Source organism: Phoenix dactylifera, chromosome 9, assembly GCF_051530095.1.
Source record: "Phoenix dactylifera cultivar Ajwa chromosome 9, Ajwa_hap1_PhDact_Kaust_v1.1, whole genome shotgun sequence".
NCBI lineage: Eukaryota > Viridiplantae > Streptophyta > Magnoliopsida > Arecales > Arecaceae > Phoenix > Phoenix dactylifera.
Window position 1 is genome coordinate 2,480,559 of NC_143198.1, and position 20,530 is coordinate 2,501,088.

Sequence of the window (20,530 nt, forward strand, 5' to 3'; positions counted from 1 at the left end):
TTGCAATGTGGAAGTAAACCATATGACATTCCTTAATATGTCTAGCTCGTCCATTTGCAACATTCACTTTTTGGTCATAATGAAAGAACTTGAACATTTGGATCTCAACTTCAATAGATTTTTGATACTTTCAGCAAACAAATTGCAGATGTTGGAACAAATTTAAGATATTTAAATCATAGCAATACCAAGCTCACCACACATGGAATTTGTATATTGTTGTGCATTATTATTTTGGAATAGCATATTTTGCTTACTAGGGATGATTTAGAAAAACTATTCTCACTAAGCATACTTCATAATCTTAGTCACTTGGAAAGTCAGAACTTGAAGAGACGAGTAAGAGATGAAGCAATCCATCCCTTGGGATTCTTGAGGAGATTGAACTGTTTGTATCAGAAGAGTGATTTCCTAATGGATATCTCTTAACATGCCTAGGCATCTCTGTCAAACTTGAAATTTTTTGGATTCCATAGTACTGAACTGGCCATCTCTAGGTTTCTTCTATATATGCCTCCAATAATATTCCGTGTACTAGATTTGAGGGATGCTGACTCTTAACTAAGGATATTGTATCATCATTTTGGAGAACACACCCCTATATTGAAGTGAGATATGAATCTATTCAAATGATCCACACTACTGAAAATGTTAATTCTAGTTCATCCCCATTCCATAGAACAACCCAAGCACCAAAATTGAAATCAAAAGGGGAAAATATTCTTCATCTGCTTTGCTCTTGTTCTGCATCCTACCTTAATTATAATCATTATTTCTGATAACCAGCCCTAAAGTCGTCTTCCAAAATTTTTCACCATCCATGATGCCCTTACAATTGATCTTCCCCACAATTACACAAAATCTATCTATTACTGGATTTACTTGCAGATGATGAGCTTGAAGACATGGATTACAACATCTACATCACCTTATTCAAAGGATTTTTTAAGAAATTCAACAAGTTTGAAAATGAGAAATGAGAACTGCAAAATATATCTTACATGATAGAGTTGTTTCTTATTCTTGTACTTTGGATTGGTGGAAGGAGGTTTAGATTTGGAGAATAAGGCTTGGATCTGGAGAAATAAGCACCATTTTGGAGCTTTGGGGAGGAAAATCCAATGAAAATAAGCCCTAGACCTCTTTCTGAAGATAAATTCGTGCATGTCAAACCACAAATGGGTAATGGAGCAGAATGGAAGCTAAAGGATCTGACCTTAGGTGGGTTAAGTGCGGCATTTTGAACCATGGGTAGGCTCAGTGAAATTGGGTTTTCCCACATGCTGGTAATCTATAATGATCCCTAAAAAAAAGTAAAGATGATATAATATGTCAAGAGCATGACACTTGATAGGATGAGATATGTACCTTATATAATAGCTTTACAAAAAAACTTGCTACAAAATTGTGTGGCACAATATATATCATGATTTATTTTCTTGTATGCCATTATTTATTTTCTTCATCATATGGAGATATGTGCCATGCTTTGTTTTCTTGAATGTCATTATTTATTTTCTTCACCATAAATAAATATATGCCATAATCTGTTTTCTTATATGCCGGTATTTATTTTCTTCATCAAAAGGAGATATATGTCATGATTTGTTTCCTTTATCATAAGGAGATATATACCATTATTTATTTTCTTTATCATAAGAAAATATATGCCATTATTTATTTTCTTTAAAATAGAAAACGTTATTTTACATTGCAAGTTAGAGAATCAAATTGGGTGATAGGCCCCTATTATTGATGCAAACATTATTCCCACTCTCTCTTGATACCTTCCTCCAAACCATCTATGAGAGATCATGTGCATGTCGTCATGGTAGAGAGGTTGTGTTGATGGTGTATATTACTTATAATATTTGGTTGGCTAGAAATGACCGTATTTTTCAAAGTAATTGTTGGACTCCTAAATTCATTCTCTTGAAAGTAGTCGGTCAAGCATAAGAATACATTAATGCCACTGCCCCTGAGGTATCCTTGATAGTCGGGGAAAATTGTGTCTCTCCTATTGCAGATTCTTTGTTCCCTTATATGTGTTAATTTACTTGGGAACCACCACCTTCTAGTTTTCTCAAGGTTAAATTTGATAGTGGCGTGTTAAATAGTAATGATTTGGGTGGAGTAAGTTTTATTATTAGAAGTGCGAGTGGTGCGTTAGTTGCAGCAGGAGGTGTTACATTGTTGGACACTACTATTCCAATGGTGGCATGGCATGCTGCATAAGAAGGTATATCGTATGTCACAAAAATTTTGAAGGCTTCACATATTATCTTGGAAGAGGACTTCAATGCAGTTATTAGGTGGCTTTCAGCTGGTTCGACTATTTCAGAATTGTTAGAGAATGGTAGCAGCTCGTAGGCCTTTTGAAGTAAAATATATGCACAGAATGCAGCAGATTAGATAGCGTCATATGTTGCTAATCACACATGATCTACATTGTGGTTGGCGGTGATTTTATTTTCTGATCTCGCGAATGTATTTATTCTAAATTGGTTTAATATATCCGTTTTTATCAAAAAAAAAGACAGTTAAAAGGGTCTAAGTTTCTTAACCTTTCCTTGATCGAGACCCAATTAGATTAACAATGCAAAGGCGTATCATCCATCATCAAATCTCTGATTCCAAGTCCAAATCCTCTGCATGCATGGTCCAATAGCTAGTTAGGGATAGGATCTCCATATGTTGCCCATGTATTTTTTTAAGATGGAAGTTTGGCACATCACATGACAGTTTGTAACACAAAAACTTTATGTATGGTAGGGGGCTGGGGTTGGATGTTTAGACCTGGAGCCTTTCGATAATGAGTTGGGGCATTGAGATTTGGGAAGAATAAAGAGTAGATTAGCAACTAAAGGCGATTGAGGTGGCACGTGGTCACCACACCATTGGAGCAAAGAAGAAAAGGTGGTGAAGAAGAAAGAGGGGGAAAAAATGCAGGTCTTCACATGCCTGACTAGTAGATCTGCTTATCGTATTAGACGTACCTTTTGAATACAAGCGAATTTTAATGATAATAAATAAAATTAGGTCCTAGATAATTAGATAAATTCTTTATACTTTCTTTTTTTTAATTCATACTTGAAAATTATTGAAAAATAATTCCTATGCTCTTCTTGATAAAAATCAGATTGAAAATTCGCTTTTAATTTGATCAGAGTTTTTCTCCATTAAAATTGTTCATTCTTGTATAAGTTAAGAATATGTGTATCGACATAAATATTCTAAAAGAGCTTTCCCAAGAATTGTTGTGATTTGTAGAGGAATAAAGATCAACATATTATCTTTTGAGAAGGATGTGAAAGAGCTTTTGAGAAAAGAATTTATATTATCTTTTCCTTATAAGTTTTTATAGTTATTGTTAAATCTATATAGGATTGTCTCTTGCTTAATTAACATATCTTGCTTAAGGGACAAAGTTAATTAGTCCTCCATGAGACCAAATCACGAAGTATCTTTTACTTTTAGCTTCTTCTATAATGAATACTTTTTTAGTCTAAATTCTATAGCTAAAATTGGAGTAAATTATGCTTCAACCTCTTCCTCAATTGCACATTGCTTATCTTGTGCAGTCTGGCAACCCCTTGGGGGTTCAGGGAAAACTGAACTTGGATGGCCACAACAAAGGCTCCGAGCCATGCATGACAAAAGAAGTAAAGGCATGCTAAGGTTTCAAAAAGAACCCACCCATGGATAAGAATGGAGCCTTGAAACTCGGTAATTTTTGGAGCGAGATATGTGAGCTACTAAAGCATCATGCGTTGAGGTGATTTTGTAACTCGGGTTAACAGTTTCATGGTAAAACTTTATTGTAGGTCCATTATACTCTGGTTTGCTTGCCGATTCTACTATCTTTTTGACTTTGCTTGAGAGGAACTGCTTGTCTTGAAGTGTGGGAAAAAAGTTGCTGGGATTGTGACTTTTAGGAGGGCATGGTCCCAAGGAGATCCTTGGATGGTGATTTGGCAGCCAAGATGCTCCTTGCTCTACTTTTCTCTCCTCTTTTTGCATAGGTGTAACTTATGTCACTACGTATTTTAATTGCCAAAGAGAATTAGTAGGCTTACAGCCTCATAGACACAGAAGCTATGGAGCCTCTCTCTCCTCTGTTCTCAATGCATGCATGTGAGAGAGAGAGAGAGAGAGAGAGAGAGAGAGAGAGAGGGAGGGAGGGAGGGAGACTTATGGATGGCTTCTGTGGAAGCATGGGCATGTGGAATTAAGATGGAGAATATTATTAATAAACTTATCAATTTTAGAATGACCAGAATGTTTGTTATGCTTAGTGTTCTATAAGTTAATTATGTTTGTTACTAATAAACTTATCAATTTTAGAAACTATTTCTACTCTTTTAGTGGTTGTGATCTCGTGCAGCACGCATGTAACTAAGAGACTGGCGAGCTATAATTTTATCCTTGGAACAATTAAATGGATGGTTATAAACAATGGTTGAACTATTACCATTAAATTGGACTATAACAAGGGGAGAGTGACTTTTAGAAGGATGACATAGATAAAGAATTCTAGTGCAGCCTGAAATTACGTTAATATTTGAATAAAAGTCATAAGATGACAAGTTAACAATCTTTTCATGCTTAGCGTATCTTAGCGTATCGATATAATAAAACCATGATTTCGACATATGCATGGAAAAAGTTATGTAGAGTTGGAACAGAGTTTTGTCGCACTTAGATATCACATTTGACTTCCTTATGACACCATTAACAAACAAGAGAGAAAATTTAAGCTGGGAATCTCCATTACTGTATGACTTGTCAAACCTTAGAGTCATGACAAGCAGCATGAAGACATTTTGTTTTTTTGGCTACTCTTCTAGTGATTATCCAATACCAACCATGGTCACGTAGCAATCTCATCTTAATTAGGGGTTCAAATTGGACCCTTTTAATTAAGACTCATGACAATGGTATGAATGACTCTTGAGGGTTGATTCATACACCGTCCATCAAGGGAGGGAGAAGAGAAGGTGATATGGGAGAGGGTCGATATGGCACATCTACTCCATGCTCATGATGGAGATGATCGGGGTGGGGTGGCATGGAAAAAATGAGAGAGTGCAGATATCAGATACCTTATCGGAGGAAAAGGATAAAAAGTTCATGTACACGAGGGAAGAATATCCAAGTCCCCACCATGCCTGCGATCCATAAAATTATAATGAGGAAATGTTGGGTATTGCATGAATCTTCGTGGGCCAATCAATCAAATCCCGTTGCACGGGGGTCACTTCTTGTCCTTTTGTGCCTTTTTTATTCCATTTGGTAGCTGTCCTTTTCGTAATTTGGCTAATGCATTTATATGAGTGAGAGAGAGTGGAACATAAAAACCTGATTTCCCATGAGAAAATTTTTCAGCAATATCGTTCACAATAATTTTTTCTCGTGCTTTAACGGATAATTCATAATATACGAATACGAATACATACAATAAAATCAAAAAACACAAACTCGTGAATTACTTATGGCAGCTCCTTCTCTTCTGACCATAGAGTGTACCCTGAATGGTGGACCGCATAAGTAGCCATCCAGTCGTCCGCCTCGTTGGTTTCTCTGTATACATGCTTAGCGTGAAAGGCTATCCCATCCCTTATCATCATCTCTATGTTCCGAATCGGAGGGTGGTCCTTACTCTTGTCTTTCGGTCCTCTTTAAATCCATTCAATAATCGTGGCCGAATCGTTCTTCAGGATGATCGAATTGGCCTGCAGCATCTATTGTACATGTCGAAGATTTGCCCAAGCAGTCCGTAACTCTGTTTTGGATACTGACATGTTTTGGATACCATTCTAGAGTACGGACCATGCTTTTCGCTTGATAGGAGAGAAGATTAATCCCCACGCTGGATCAAGCAATCAACAAGAGACTGGCCGATTGCATGCTCGATTGGCACCTGCTGATAATTTATGATCAAACACGAATCTAAAGCCAACAAGCGATAAAGACAAAGATCCAGTGCTGCACCATTTGTCCTGCTTCCAATCATGACAAGGGGCACAACACCTAAGCATCCAAATGCCATCTGCCAACCACCATCCTAAATGATCATCTTCTCCACTGACGATCAACGTGCCAATCGCATTAATTAGGGGGGATCGATCGGTCCAAGTGAGTTGTGCCCATGAAAAGGACATGGGAGAAGAAGTATGGCAGGGTGGGAATGCGGTTAGGTCGCAGAGACGGACGGATGTAAGAATGGACGCAAGTGCGAGGCTGACTCACACGGTGCGGTCTCTTGTACGGAGAAGGAAAGGAGTTGAGTATAAAGGGACGAAGAGTAGTAGGATGTACATGTACCCGAGGGAGGAACGTCCACCCACGTGGCAATGCGTGCGTTTTCCTTCAATTAAAGCAAGGTGGTCCAATCTAACAGTCACACCCCACCTGCACGAGGGCCTCTCCCTTGTCTTCTTCTTTCCCTTGGACATGTGGGCTCCTCTCTTCTTGTCTCTCTCCCTCTCTCGCCCTTTTCCATCTCTAATGCATTTTAATAAAAGACAAAAAAAAAAGGAAAAAAAAAGTGTGCTTGTGTGTGGATAAATTATTGATTGGGTCGAATCCACCAACTCAGTCGTGATTGGACAAATTTACCAACTCAGCAGCGAACCTGATCCAACTAAAAATTTTATATATGTGTATGTGCATATGTCTATGAATGGACGGTAAAAAAAGCTTCCTTTTCGACTGCCTGTGCCGAGCTCAGAGCTGCTTGGCAGGATATTATCTTCGTGAAGTGTATTATGTGTGCAAACCGCATCATCCTCGAGAGCGACTCGGCTACGGTGATCGAATAACTCCGAAGTTGGAGAGATGTTGTGGAGGGATGGCCGCTGCTCCACGACATCTACAGACTGCTGGGGGAGTGTGAGTCCCACACAACCATGCATTCTATAGAGAGGCAAATGGCGCAGCTGGCTGAATCACGTCCTTTGCTGCCTATTACCTTAGAGATTTTGTATGGGAATTAAGAATCTCTGTCGGGGCTTCTTAGCGAGCTACTGTTTTCTGATTTTATTGGCTACATTCACATCCGTTATGTGTGAGCTGCGGTTATACCAAAAAAAAAAAGAAGAAAAAGTTTGCTTCTCATATATTACAAGTTGCAGCTGGCTAGCGAGAAATGGAAAATATTTGTGGATCGGCAATCTTTTCATTAGAAGAAAGCTTTTTTTTGAAAAAGAAATTATGGTTTAATTTAGTATTTCTGGAGTTGGTAAAAGACTTGATGCATTGTTAAAAGATTCAAGATCGGAGTACATTGAATGGGAGTGTCTATTTGAAAGCCTTTACAAATTAAGCCTGCACCTCATCTATATTATATGGAGAGTTATAGATAATTTCTACTCAGGAAAAACTGCAGCTCTTTGATCTTATCAAATTGATCCATGTCATTAATACTACACCGCATATTTGTTCTAATTAAGTATAGATTTTAGTCCCCATAAATTGCTAGGAGTTTTTTCTGGTTTCACTTTGTTATAAATGATAAAATTATACTATATCTCATGAAACCCCAGAAAATGGGTTTCATATGAGACTTGGGGTCTCACATTTTTCCCTTTAAAACATTAATTCTCAAGTCATTGAGATCTTGTGACCATCCAACCTATTTACTTCAGAAACCCAATATCTTTCTGTTCCATCCCTGCTCTTTCACCTTTCACAACCAGGTATATGTTTATTTTTATCTCTTGTTGTGGTTAAATAAATCATGGTATTAAGAGTATGACTTTGATTTTCATATGATAAGTGTTTTACATTTCCAAAACTACCATTGTAACATGGGTGTCTCAAATAGCATAATAATATAGTTTTTATAAAAAATTATAATGAAATCATGATATATTATAATTTTTTTCTTATATATATATTTTTTTGTTTCAGCATTAGCACAAACATTTTTTCTAGTTTCTTAAAAAAATATTTATCACCCACCTTAGAAAAATATAACCCTTGGTTTATTTTTTCACTCATTACAATAAACAAGAGTATTATCCCAGCTAAAAACTGTTAAAAGTATATAAATATATATAAAAAAAACACAAGGAGGAAATATAGTCATAGTCATGATCTAAGCTTCTGTTATGTGCACTATAACTGCAATCTAGTTGTATTGGATGTAATTAAAGCAAATAAGTGCTCCAACTCAATTCACTTGACATAAATCCAATCCAAAACTAGACTAGATTTAACATGAATAAGTCCAGATCCATTCCCTTTTACATCTTAGGGACCCAAACAATGAGATTAGCTTGGCCAAAATGGACAAAGATGGACTCACTCCCACCTTTCACTGGCCACTAAGCCAGCATCCAACTCCATCCCCATTTCATCTAATTTTGTGGTGCTCGTAGCACCGATGAGATATCTCACTATTTTCTTCCAAAAAATAAAAAAATCTCCTCTTTCATGCAGGTGGAGCCATTTCTCTTAACTATCCAAGTATTTTAGAGATATGGCTCCATAGAATGTTTATGCAAGCAGTAGCATCCGCCATCCATGTAACAACTTACGAAGAAATTATTAGCTGGACTGGATCCACCGTAGATCTAAAATGAAATCATTTTATTTTTTTCCTTTTTTCTTTCTATGTGTAATAGCAACATGATATAGGATGATGATGGACCAGGTCCACTTAATAACTCCTCTTCTCCAATACATAGATGCAATATTGACCAGAGAAATCTTATGGCACGAAGGCGAAGGGCTAGGGGACGAGCACACGTGTGATTCCCACGACCACACGTGCTTATGCTGTTCAGCCTTGGGTTCCCAACCCCCATAAAGTGTGAAGACGATGGGGGAGGTAGGCCGGCTGGGGCCAACCTAGGGAAGCAAAGGAGCACAAATTCCAATAGTTTTCGCCTCTTCTTAGCTTAAAAAAACCTCATCACTTCCCCTTTGTGGAGGGGTCCATCTTACCCTTGATGACATGGGTGACATTTGCCATGGCCCAACTTACTTTGGCTTGTAAGGTGAAGAATTTTTTGGGAAAATAAGTATTTCTAGTATGGATTTTATTTTTTTATGTTTTTTTTATTTTTTTTAAAAGATTCATTGTTTGAAATAGGCACTATACTTTGATGAGAACTTTATAGGAGATGGAATCGGTCTAACCTAGTAGTGGCATCCATTCCAAGTTGATTTTGTCGTGCTCGTGCATGCGGTGGTCTCTTCATGAGGTTTCTCCATCACATTGAGCATCGACATGTCGATTGGTGACCCAAGTAGTTGCGAGACATGTGATGTTTGTCCATTCCATAACAATTATATCTTTTGTAAATAAATCTACATCATGCTTTTATAAAGGATTCTCTGTTTGCGAAGGTTAATTATATAAAAGTATCAATAGTCTAAGCTATACTTGATATAAGACGTATAATTATGAATGATTTAAGATATTAAATTTAAAATACTTCAAATAAAAAATTTCATCATTCATAGTTGGGGAACCTAATGTTTAATGTTAACAGATAAGCATTATCTCATCAAATTATATAGGCCGAGTATGAATCATCAAAGTTTGAGAACATTTTTAATCAATTATTAACTAGTATTCTTTTGAGAACATGATGGTGCCCAAATTTGAAATGACTTCTCAGAGAGAGATGGATAGCTACAGGCCGGGCTAGCATTTGAGGAGAGTAATAAAGGTAATAACTTTTTCATGAAAAAAAAAATCAATTAGATTATAACAAGATCCTGGTTTTGAGTGGCAGGGACACCTACCTTTAGTATTATAATCCAAACTATGTTCTCTAAACTTGTAAAGAGTCCCATGGAAGAAAAAAAATACAAACATAAAATTTTCATATACACACAAAAACAAGTATCTTTGAGACACATATAAGTCAGAGAAATCGAAATTCAAGGTGCAACATCTGCAACGCTCATGATTATGGAGAAGCTTAACACACGGGATCAAGATCGGTTGAGTTGGTAGTATTTGCAAAAATGTAAGCTTGCAGCAAAAGAAGAAATTATCATTGAGAGCACAAGTAAACTAATGGGATTAATGAGCCATCATTTTCTTTTAAGGGCCTTTTATTAAATCTATTTTTTAGGTGATTTAGATATAAAAAATATACTGAAAAAGGAATTTTCAGAAGATAAGATTTGAGAGAATCATTAAAAAGTTTAAATCCATGATAATCAACTTAACATTCTTAAAAACCTTTCTTCTCAAGAAAGGGGGTAAAAAAAAGGAAGTATTGTTCACAGCCATTTTTTTTCAAAATCTAGAGAAATACCAATGCTAGAAGTTTGGACCTTATAGAAGTTGGAACAAGGTTTGTAATGCTTCCAGCCAACAAGTTACCAGAAGATCCTGTACCTGCCTGGTTCCACTGCACAAACACTAGAGCACACCCATGTCTTTAGGGCATCAAGACATTTTTGTGCTGCCAGAGCCCTGACCTTACTGATATTTCTGTTGTCTGCTCTACCTTCTTTTCTTACTAGCTCCATTTTGTTTCCCTTTTCCACTGTGCCACAGTGGGTACTCTTATTGGAACAATAATTAGCCCATTGTGGTGAGGAAAATGAGACCGCAAGAAGAGGATGTAATCCAGCATACAATGAACTCTTAGGTTTCACTTCATAATGCGATGAATTGATAATATTTCGAACATTCTGAGTTGTTGTTCTCCCATCTTACACTAATGGCTGATTTTTGTATTGGAAAGATTATAGACTTGTTATCATACCCAACCTGTTTCTGAAAAGTGATAAAAGTGATCAACTCTGGTCATTCACTTTTTATTGCAAATTATATTTTCTTTTATATATAACCTAATGCATTGCTAATCAGGCAGATACTTTTCTCTGTTTTTTCCCATTTTATTCACATGAATTCTCTTGGCGACGAAAGCTTTTGAAGATGAACCAATTTAACGGTATCTATTTATTGTAGTTTTTTTTGGTACAATCTATTTATTGTAATTTGATGTAATATTTAACTTGTTGAGATTCTAGTTCCAAGATTTATGAAAACAAGAAGAGGTGGTCTCATTAACTAGGCTTCAATGAACTGAGAGTGCAGTTCAAGATTAATTTACATTGAAATAAGCCTCAGATTGTATTACTTTTTCTTCCTCATCTCTGTCACTATTATCCAAAGCAACCTAACTCTTGCATTCAATTTATCCAAGCCATCCAAGCACCACTAAGGGTTTCTTTCTTTCAAAAAGCTTGTGCCTCACCACTCCAACAAGGGCCTATGAATAAACCAAAATAGTAGACCAAGAATCACAATTGGATAGCCATGTGAATCCAAAGCTAAAGCAGCTCAAAATTCTCGCAGTCGTGATTGAGGTAAGAAATCGCTTCTTCTCAAAAGGCAAAGACAACATCATGCCTCTAAATGAACAATAATAAGGTAGCTGAACATATGCCTGGAATTAGGGCAAAGTGCTACTTTAATATGTGCATGTTAGTAAGGATTAAATAATCAAAACTTAGCATAGAGCTAATTTTAAGACCGATCAGCCCTTGTTCTACGCTAATTGTCATTATTCATCCTATATCACTTTATCCATCCTTAAAATCAGCAAAGTCTTCACATGTGAAATAAAATAATGCAGCACCAATCTGAATGAATCACCGAAATCAAACTTTGGCTGGTCCCACTACAATTCTTTTAACACCTCCTTTTCTTTTCATCAACAAATGGTCTTTTGTCTGGTGATCACAGGTTGAAAGTCTCCATCACAATATTTGACTTTTCCTAGAATGTGTAATTAGCCCTGCAGCTTAATCCATGGGAGCATGGTTAACCACCTAATCATGAAATCACGAAGCGCGCTTTATCCGATTTCGATGCTGCTCACGACAGTATCCTCTAGTGGATGACTTTGTGTAGAAACTTTTCTATCTTTCAGCGTCTGAATACTGACTTAGATTTGACTGAAGCTAAGTCAGATACTTTTAGCTTACCTTCCCTCTCTACTAGGGGCCCCAACAATTATATATTTCCATTATAGCTAATAGTGCCTATATAGCATTACTCATTAGAAAATTGAAAAAAATAAATAAATAAATAACCTATATGGTAGGCCTTTGATGACATATGTTTGCATATGGCCAGGCATTAACAGCTCAATCTGCGCTAACCAAACATTGCTTCTGATATGACATTAAAAGAAAAAAAAAGCCTACATTTGCTAGATATAATTATTATTTTGATCTGTTGAGCTAAAGCTAAATGTCAAATGATAAATCCAACATAGATCTAAAGAAGATACCCCATTCCATACTGATAGGATCAGCTACAAGAATTAAGCTTTACAGTTGGTAGTTTGAAGTAGAAAATGTCCTTGAATCACTTTTGGCAGCTTCTATAAAAACCTCCTTAGTCTTTCACTCCTATTTCTTCAGGACTTTTAGGGGCACATTGTTGACTCACTGACACCATCCCTGTCCTATGTTGACAAACTAAGGCTATGTTAATCATTTTCCATTGAATTATCCTATCTGCTTAAATCTTCTATGAGAGAGACCCAATTTTAATATATCGACGACATGCTTGATACCGAACATGATAGAGATCAAGGCTCCCATTGGCTGTGCTGAGGCAATAAACAGAGTTTCTAGTTGGTCTCTGAGCTGTATGACAGATTTAGATCTAATGAAGCTTGCTTCTATGCTGAAAAAGAACTATTTGTGTGAGTACTTGGACCAGGCCTGGCCCAGCCCTTGTGCACTCCCTCTTAAGGACCACATGAGTTAAAACACCATCTCAAATAGATGAAAACCTACCTGACAAAGCACAAGGACCACATAAGATGAAGAAATGAATCTAGAATAGGAGTTTCCACCAAAAAAGGAAGAAAATTTTGCATCTATTTAAGATGTTATGCTGCATTATCTTGTGTTTTAATGCTAACATCGCGAATGAGTTGGCAAAAGTTGGGATCATTTAGACCGGCCTGAGTTCTAAGTGGAACATAATGTCACTCTTCGAGGTGCATCTATCATCCAAGCTGGCTACAAGTAGTAGTAGCTTGTTCTTGGATGTTGACCTTGATAGGAGGAGTATCACCCCACATTCATGCTTGTTCTTTGAGGGAAGATCCAGCGTTCAACCGAGGAAACTAGTGCATCAAGATGGGTCATATAAAATGTCCATGAATTTCTTAAATGGCTTTGGCTTCTTGAATAAAAAGATGGATGGTATAATAAAACTAGACCGCTCAATATTTACTTATGATTCATAATATTTTCATAGTAAGTGATATTTTGTAGTCCAGAGCTGCACTTTCGACGACTTCAAACATTGTTGCAAGCTAAACTTGGTAGATCAACATCACAATTGAAAATTTTGGTCTTCTTTGAAAAAAATGAAAATTTTAGTCAAGCATTCTGAACTTGAATCTAGGCTTATGTATACTACATAATATAACAAACTGATTACAAAAGGCTAGCCAAGGGTTAGATGCATAAAAAAGAGAACTGCACCATTTTATCGCGCCTCCATCAATCACATGGATTCGCACCGACCAAAGGCTAGCATATTATATGCGGTCAAGATACGCCAATAACACGAGCAACATATGCAGTTAGTTTAGAAGGACAAACTCAATGTTTATTTATGGATTTGCTAATATTTTTCATTTAACTAGACTTGTGCAAGTTGCTAAGAACCATTGTAGCAATTGTCAGCATTGCATCTCACAATTTCGACATAATGATCTAGAAATGATTCTAAAGCTATTATGTGAAGACATAAACTGTGGATTGAAGCATAAACAAGGTTTTTATATTTTTCATACACATCTCCAATGGCAACCAGAGAATGCCTGGTAGGTCTTTATATTTTTTGAGTAGAAAACCATCACAGATGTCATTAGTGATGAAATGGGTACAGAAGGATGAAACAAAGAAAAAAGAGAGGAAAACACAAACAAGAAAGAAAGGGAGCCGAGCTCAAAGTGCCCAAAAAAATCAAGATCCAGCCCGAATAACTCCAACCCGTAATTGCTCATGCACTTCAGTAGGCCCAACAAACCATGTACCCAAAGTGTCAGGGATGTTTAGAGGGAGATTTGATTGGTATTTAAAAATGAATCTTTTTGAGTTATACAATGGAAGGGGTGTTTTTGTTCATGGGAAACTCTGCTGGGTTTCTCTTTACCCATTGATGCTTTTTAATCCATTCAGAGAAATGCCATGAACTCTTCTTGCTGTCATTTTGCTATCACCCCACTTTATGAACTCTGTCACACAATGAGCATACGAAGTTTTGCTGTTGATGAGCTGACATTAAATTCTAACCATGATCAGCTTGCCAGAGTTTCTGTTTATATTTGAGATTACCATTCTCTTTATTCTTTTCCTTGTTTTTTCCTGATTCAAGGGAACATCTTTCTCTTTGAAACATCTTTTGGTCTGAACCGACTGGAATAGAGAAAACTAGTATTTTCTAACTTTTAGTTCTCCTCTTTGATCAATAAAATCTATCAGTTTGGAAGATTTTTTGTTTTTCTTGCAAGCATATAGATTGCACAGCCATGTACAAGTCATCTATACTTTCATTGCCAAAAGAACATTTCATTAAATACACACACACACACACACGCACACAAAAGGATGTAAGATGGATGGGAGGGACTCAACTGAAGAGTTTGAAGAAGCAGGCCACTGCAAAAGTGATAGGCCACTGCATTGGGGAGTTAGATCCAATGCCTGCAATCCCAGAGCTTTCTAATCTTTAGGAAGGACCAACCTTCAAAATTTCACCGCCAAGTTTTCAAGCAAGACATTGCAGTACTGGGCCTTCCCAGCAGCCATCACTGGGATCTCAGTGCTTGCAGTCATTTTGCACTCATGCAAGAAGTAATATGGATAGAAAAATTACCACCTTATCTCATTGCACTCCTGAATTAAAAGCACATTGCTCCTTTATTTCAAATGGATTCATCATCTCAATGCAAACTGCGAGTCAAGTGTGATTTTGTGATCAAAGTTAATACATCATTCTCAACAACAGCAATACTACTCAATACTAAACATGTACTCCATCATGCAAAGGACTGTCTGCATAATTATCAAATGCATGCAGCATCTTCCTAGCATGCAAAACATTATATTGGCTTCCTGTTCTCTCATTTGAATTAATGATCTTTCACTTTGCTGAAGACCCTCTTAGCCCTGAGATTGATGTTAGATGTAGAAATGGAGAAAACAATTGCTGCATACTTAGTTGTGTGATGGGGACATCATAGCCGTTCGTTCAGACGATCGAGCCATCAGAGCCGCTCGCTCGTGCCCGCACCAGGGGATGACATCATTATGGCTACGAGAGGATCTTGAGTTGGAGGGATTTTCCGGCACCATCTAATTCTCCATTCACTATATTAATAGTGTATTGGCCTTAATGTACTCGATCATCATTAGATCTTAATATTCAATGCATATTAAAAAATTGAAGTATTAAAACTTTTTATTTGATATATTTGTTATATTATTATAATATATTAAAAAAATAAAAAAAAAGTACCGCATGCATCATGCGAGGCTGATATTACGAATATTGGTATTAATGATGAAAATTTCTACTTGGCTATCATTAAAGTTGATTGCTTAATGTACAATAAAAAATTGGCTATTAAAACTTTCTATTTATTATAATATGTTGCATTACTATATTACATGTTAAAAATAGTTGAAAAAAGAGAGAGACTATCATATCATATGCATCACTTAGGCACATATTAATTCTATTAATATTAATGATGTTAGTTTCTCTACAAAGGCTTAGCTTATACAAAGTTTTTTTTGTTAGTCATATCAATGCTAGTATCAGTAACGAAATTTTTTTTGATTATTGTTAAAATTTATTACTTAATTTGCAATAAAAATTTAACTATTAAAATTTTCTATTTATTATAATTTATTATATTATCATAAATTATAATTAAAAAACAGTTAAATAAAAAGAGAAAAAAATTGAATCGCACAACTATATTAACATTTTTTTAAAAAAAATAATAATAATTCGGAATGGTTTGATTTGGTTCCATGCGAACCGATCCCTGGTCTTCGAATCACGCGCATAGCACGTGAACCATCCCACACCGCGAAATGAAACCTTATGTCACGTGCATATCACATGCGAACCACTGCTTTACAACCCTAGTCGGCCTCGGGGGAGAGGGACAAAAGAAGCCGTACGAGGGAGGACGCCATGAGCCAACCGGTCCAGAAGAACACTCTCTACGTAGGTAAGGCGTTCGATGCTATGCCTCTGTGAGCGAATCAATGGTTTTGTTCTTGTACCTTATTGTTTGTGATTGAAATTTTGAATATATCGACCCAGGAGGGCTGGCGGAGGAGGTGAACGAGGCGATCCTGCACTCGGCGTTCATCCCGTTCGGGGATATCAAGGACGTGAAGACCCCCCTGGACCAGGCCACCCAGAAGCACCGCTCCTTCGGGTTCGTCACCTTCCTCGAGCGCGAGGACGCCGCCGCCGCAATGGACAACATGGACGGCGCCGAGCTCTACGGCCGCGTCCTCACCGTCAACTACGCCTTCCCCGAGCGCATCAAGGGCGGCGAGCAGGGCTGGGCCGCCCAACCCAGTGCGTACTCCTTTCCCCCTTCCGTATCATTATTCTGATTGATTGCATTTGGATCTCTTTCTTTATTTGGATTCAACTCTATTGATAAGTTATTCGATTGACATGCACTATTGCCTTTTTTGATTCTTATACTTTCAACTAAGAAAAAGAAAAAAAAAGCCAGAAAGCTATATATAAATTGTACAGTCTATAGGATAATGATAAATGTTAAACCGGAAATTATAGAAATTAACGAACACTTTTTAGCCAAACCAGAGCATGATACATTGTAGAAGAAATTTAATAAGATTTTGTTATGTTCTTTTGGAACTTGGGGGGGGGGGGAGAGAGAGAGAGAGAGAGAGAAGCCAGTTGGGATAGTGTGAAGGAGATAGAGTGCTGCTGGGGTCAGGATTTCCTATTGAATTGAGGCAATTGTTCAAGAACATATTCTTGTCTTTTGAAAGAGTTGCATATTGCCACCAAGGTGGTAGCCTAGTGGTACTGGGCATAATTTCTATCCTCATTGTCCCAAGTTCGAGTCGCTGCGGCGTTGATTAAAATGTGGCTTCGGCCACTGCTTGGACATAAGGCATAGGAACGCTTCTTGGACCTCTAGTAGCCGGGGTATGAGTAAAACCGGTTGGGGTGCCTAATACACGGCCATTTCTGCCCGCATCGAACATTCTCCTGACGGGGCGGGGGCCTAGTGGGGGCTGCTACGCAGGAATGGGCTTGCCCCTTCCTCCCCCCTTCCCCTTTGTCTAGCAAAAAAAAAAAAAAAGAGTTGCATATTTGTGATGTTTGTGTCAGCTATTTGGCTTAAAAAAAAAGGAACAAAAGCAAAAAAGAGAAAGGGAGCCATGAATAAAAGGTTTCTGGATAATGGTTGGTTTTCTGATTTTGTGGGACTGTCATTTGGCACATTTGGTACCATCTGATTACACTGAAGTTTTGTTGATTGCTTGTAGTTGGTACTTGTGGTACCATTTACTTACCCTTTACTTGGTGCCTCCACAGACTGATGCAAGGTTGATGTTTCGTAAAATGAGAAATATTGCAGCTGGATGATTATGAACAAATTTTATACTATTAATAACATACTTAAATCAATTTTGTCATGGGAGCTTGACCGAACAGTTTATTGCCATTTTACATAAAATGGTATGTGGGTCATCATCAACAATTTACCAACTGAGACAAACTTATCTGGCATAACATACCAATACATTATCCCAGCAACTATGAAAGATTTGATTACTTCAAAGGAAATGATACTCATATTCTAGGTGAGTCTAATTGACATCTTTGTTTTGTTCAGTTTGGGCGGATGCTGATACATGGTTTGAGAGGCAGCAACAAGAGGAGGAAATGCAGCGTCTGCAGGCAGAACAGCAAGCCGCCATGAAAGCCGCAGAGGAGCTGCACAGGAAGAAGTTGGCTGAAGAGCGAGAAGGGGAGAAGGAAGAAGAAACAGAAACAAAGGCAGATCCTATGGCTGTGGCTGAAGCAGAGGCCTTGAAACAGCAGAACACTTGAACTATCTAAATTCACATTGAAGAAGACCATGTGGAAAGATAAACTGCTAAGTGCTTTCTACTCATTAGAATGTACAAAATCGAGACCCTTTTGTGTTTTCTTCCAGTGGGTTCTGTCATTACCTACTGCACATTGTCCTTACTTGCATTTGTAACTTCCATGATGGTGGTTGTTTTGACATAGAAAAGTGAAATTGCTGATTCTGCAGTTGACATTCTGCAGAACTCTGCTTGTGTAACATTGCTTATATTCGGTGACCCTGATAATGGTGTTTGGAACATGGTGGGAAAATAATAGTAAAGCAAAGAAAATTAATTATGAAAAAATACATGGTCTGAGGGAGAATGCTGTGATTCGTTCTGTGGATGTTGTCTAATCTGATTCTGTTTGCAGGCAAAGATGTTTTATTTTAATTCCTCATCGACCAAAGCATGAGATTGAGAACAATGCAAGCAGTCAAGATTTCCAAGAAATTTGGAGGAGCCATATTCTTTGATCTGAACTTCCTACTGCTGCTGTGGAAGTCCAGCAAGGAAACTAAGACATTCATTTGGGAAGCATGGAATGCTGCTGACATCATTGAAGTCACAAATCAGGAACTTGAGTTTCTTTGTGGCATCGAACCTTTGGAGAAATTTGAAACCAAAGATAATGATAAATCAAAATTCATCCACCACAAACACGAAGTGGTCATGCAGCTATGACATGAAAATCTCAAGGTCCTGTTTGTGACAAATGGAACGTCTAAAATACACTATTACACGGAGAAGGATAATGGATGGGTTCATGAAATGGAAGACCGACATATTACTCCATTTACTGGTGACATGTCAGTATCAGGCGATTTTATCATTGCAGGTACGAGATTTCGAGCAGACGACCTTATCAAGTGGCATAGTCATTTTTCTGTTCGAATAAAATTTAGTGAACATGAGGGAAAGAACATATCTCCTACAGGCAGTTTCATTTTGGGTCAGTATAGCTGTTTGTAGAATTGAAGGATCTTCTTGGGTTTCAATTTATAATTTCAAGGAACTGCCATAAGTTCATAAAACATTAATCTGATTGGCAATGAACGGTAATGAAATATTTATTTTGAAATATCTATTTTATTTTTCATATTTCAGCTCTCTTGAGAATGTTAACAGTTCAACCACATCTGCCACTGACAAGGGGTACTTGGAGCATATGATCAAGTGTGCAATAGACTGTGGTGTCATTGACCAGTGGATCCATGCAAGAATTTGTGGTTTCCCTCCTAAAGAAGGGATGGATTTCAGTATCAGGTCCATCACAGAGAGAGAATAGCATACAGTGGAAGAACCTGCTGCTTGATTCAACCATGTTGGCACCTTTTTATCAGCAACTCTCCAGTCCAGCTTATTATGGCCATTTATGAAGGATGTCTCAGAGAAATTTTGAAATTCCTGTGTGTGATAGCAACAGCAGCAGTAAACCTAAGGAGTTATACTAACTGCATGGAGGTATCAGAAAGTGCTTGTAATTCATGTTACGTTGTAAATGTAGTCGAAAAATAAGACGTATTCTGTGGCGTACAACACCTGTAGGTAAATTCATCAGCACCTATTCTTTTATATCTTGTGTGCAAGCCTTTTAGCATCATAAATGAAGTGGTATGTTCAATTACAGAGAAGAACATACAAGCGCTTTATTGCTTGCAAGCCTGTTTAAGTTACAGCTTGAGTTGGTGTGATAATAATTCACAATACCTGGCACAGAGATGTGCAAAGAATACAAAACTTGGTTTCTCTCAAATGTATATCCTCTAAATAGCAACATGTCAGAAAGAAAAATTCAGTCTGAGATCTACCACAAAACCTGCCATCTGTCTCTCTGTATATCATATTCCTGTCAGATTCTTAGCAGCAAGAAGGGCTGCAAAAGTCTTGTTCTAGGGGTCATTCTATTAATCTCCTATATTAATCCCCCCATCTCTCAGCCAGCACAAGTAAAAATTCCCCCAACTACCCCAGAAGAGCAAAAGGAGTCAAGGGACAGGCAGTAAAAGAACATCACTAAAATCCCCTATGTTTACATACAAATGCCCAAACATTGCAAAAGAAGATTTAACAACTGCTTTCGATCAGATTTCTATGGACTATCACCCCATAGAACAAGCTTTGAGGCAGCTGTGGCATCCAAGAACCATACCAACTTGCTATCAGATGTTGATGGAGTTGGCATGCTTGCGAGGCACAGGCATTGCAGAAGAAACAGCACTGAAAACATCAAACTAGATCGAAGATATGTTACCTTTTCATTTTGTAATTGATCTTAGTAAAGTATGTATTTCGTGAAGCCAATGGAGCTGCAGATTGGATGGCCAGTCATGCGGATGCTATCCTGTGGGTTGGAGATAGAAAGTTGTCCTGAGCACTTTGAGAT

General features: G+C 37.5%; 1 protein-coding gene and 1 pseudogene across 2 annotated transcripts; both read left to right on the forward strand.

The window, feature by feature from the left end:
* The first annotated feature begins 16,114 nt into the window (after positions 1 to 16,114).
* On the forward strand, positions 16,115 to 18,450 carry LOC103704492 (uncharacterized). The gene is made up of 3 exons (XM_008787806.6): positions 16,115 to 16,247; positions 16,343 to 16,606; positions 17,907 to 18,450. The coding sequence occupies exons 1-3, from the start codon at positions 16,211 to 16,213 to the stop codon at positions 18,122 to 18,124; spliced, it is 519 nt and encodes a 172-aa protein (XP_008786028.4). The 5' UTR covers positions 16,115 to 16,210; the 3' UTR covers positions 18,125 to 18,450.
* LOC149752778 (fructokinase-like 2, chloroplastic) lies at positions 18,153 to 20,375 on the forward strand (annotated as a pseudogene). The gene is made up of 4 exons (XR_016396451.1): positions 18,153 to 18,195; positions 18,333 to 18,406; positions 18,518 to 18,982; positions 19,252 to 20,375. The product of XR_016396451.1 is annotated as a fructokinase-like 2, chloroplastic (transcript).
* The last annotated feature ends 155 nt before the right edge of the window (positions 20,376 to 20,530 follow it).

Bases quoted from the DNA above. Each gene is read 5' to 3' on its own strand.
- LOC103704492 (XM_008787806.6), top strand. From the start codon at position 16,211: ATGAGCCAACCGGTCCAGAAGAACACTCTCTACGTAG. The intron at 16,248-16,342 runs GTAAGGCGTTCG...ATATCGACCCAG, and splicing joins GAAGAACACTCTCTACGTAG to GAGGGCTGGCGGAGGAGGTG. The intron at 16,607-17,906 runs GTGCGTACTCCT...TGTTTTGTTCAG, and splicing joins GGGCTGGGCCGCCCAACCCA to TTTGGGCGGATGCTGATACA.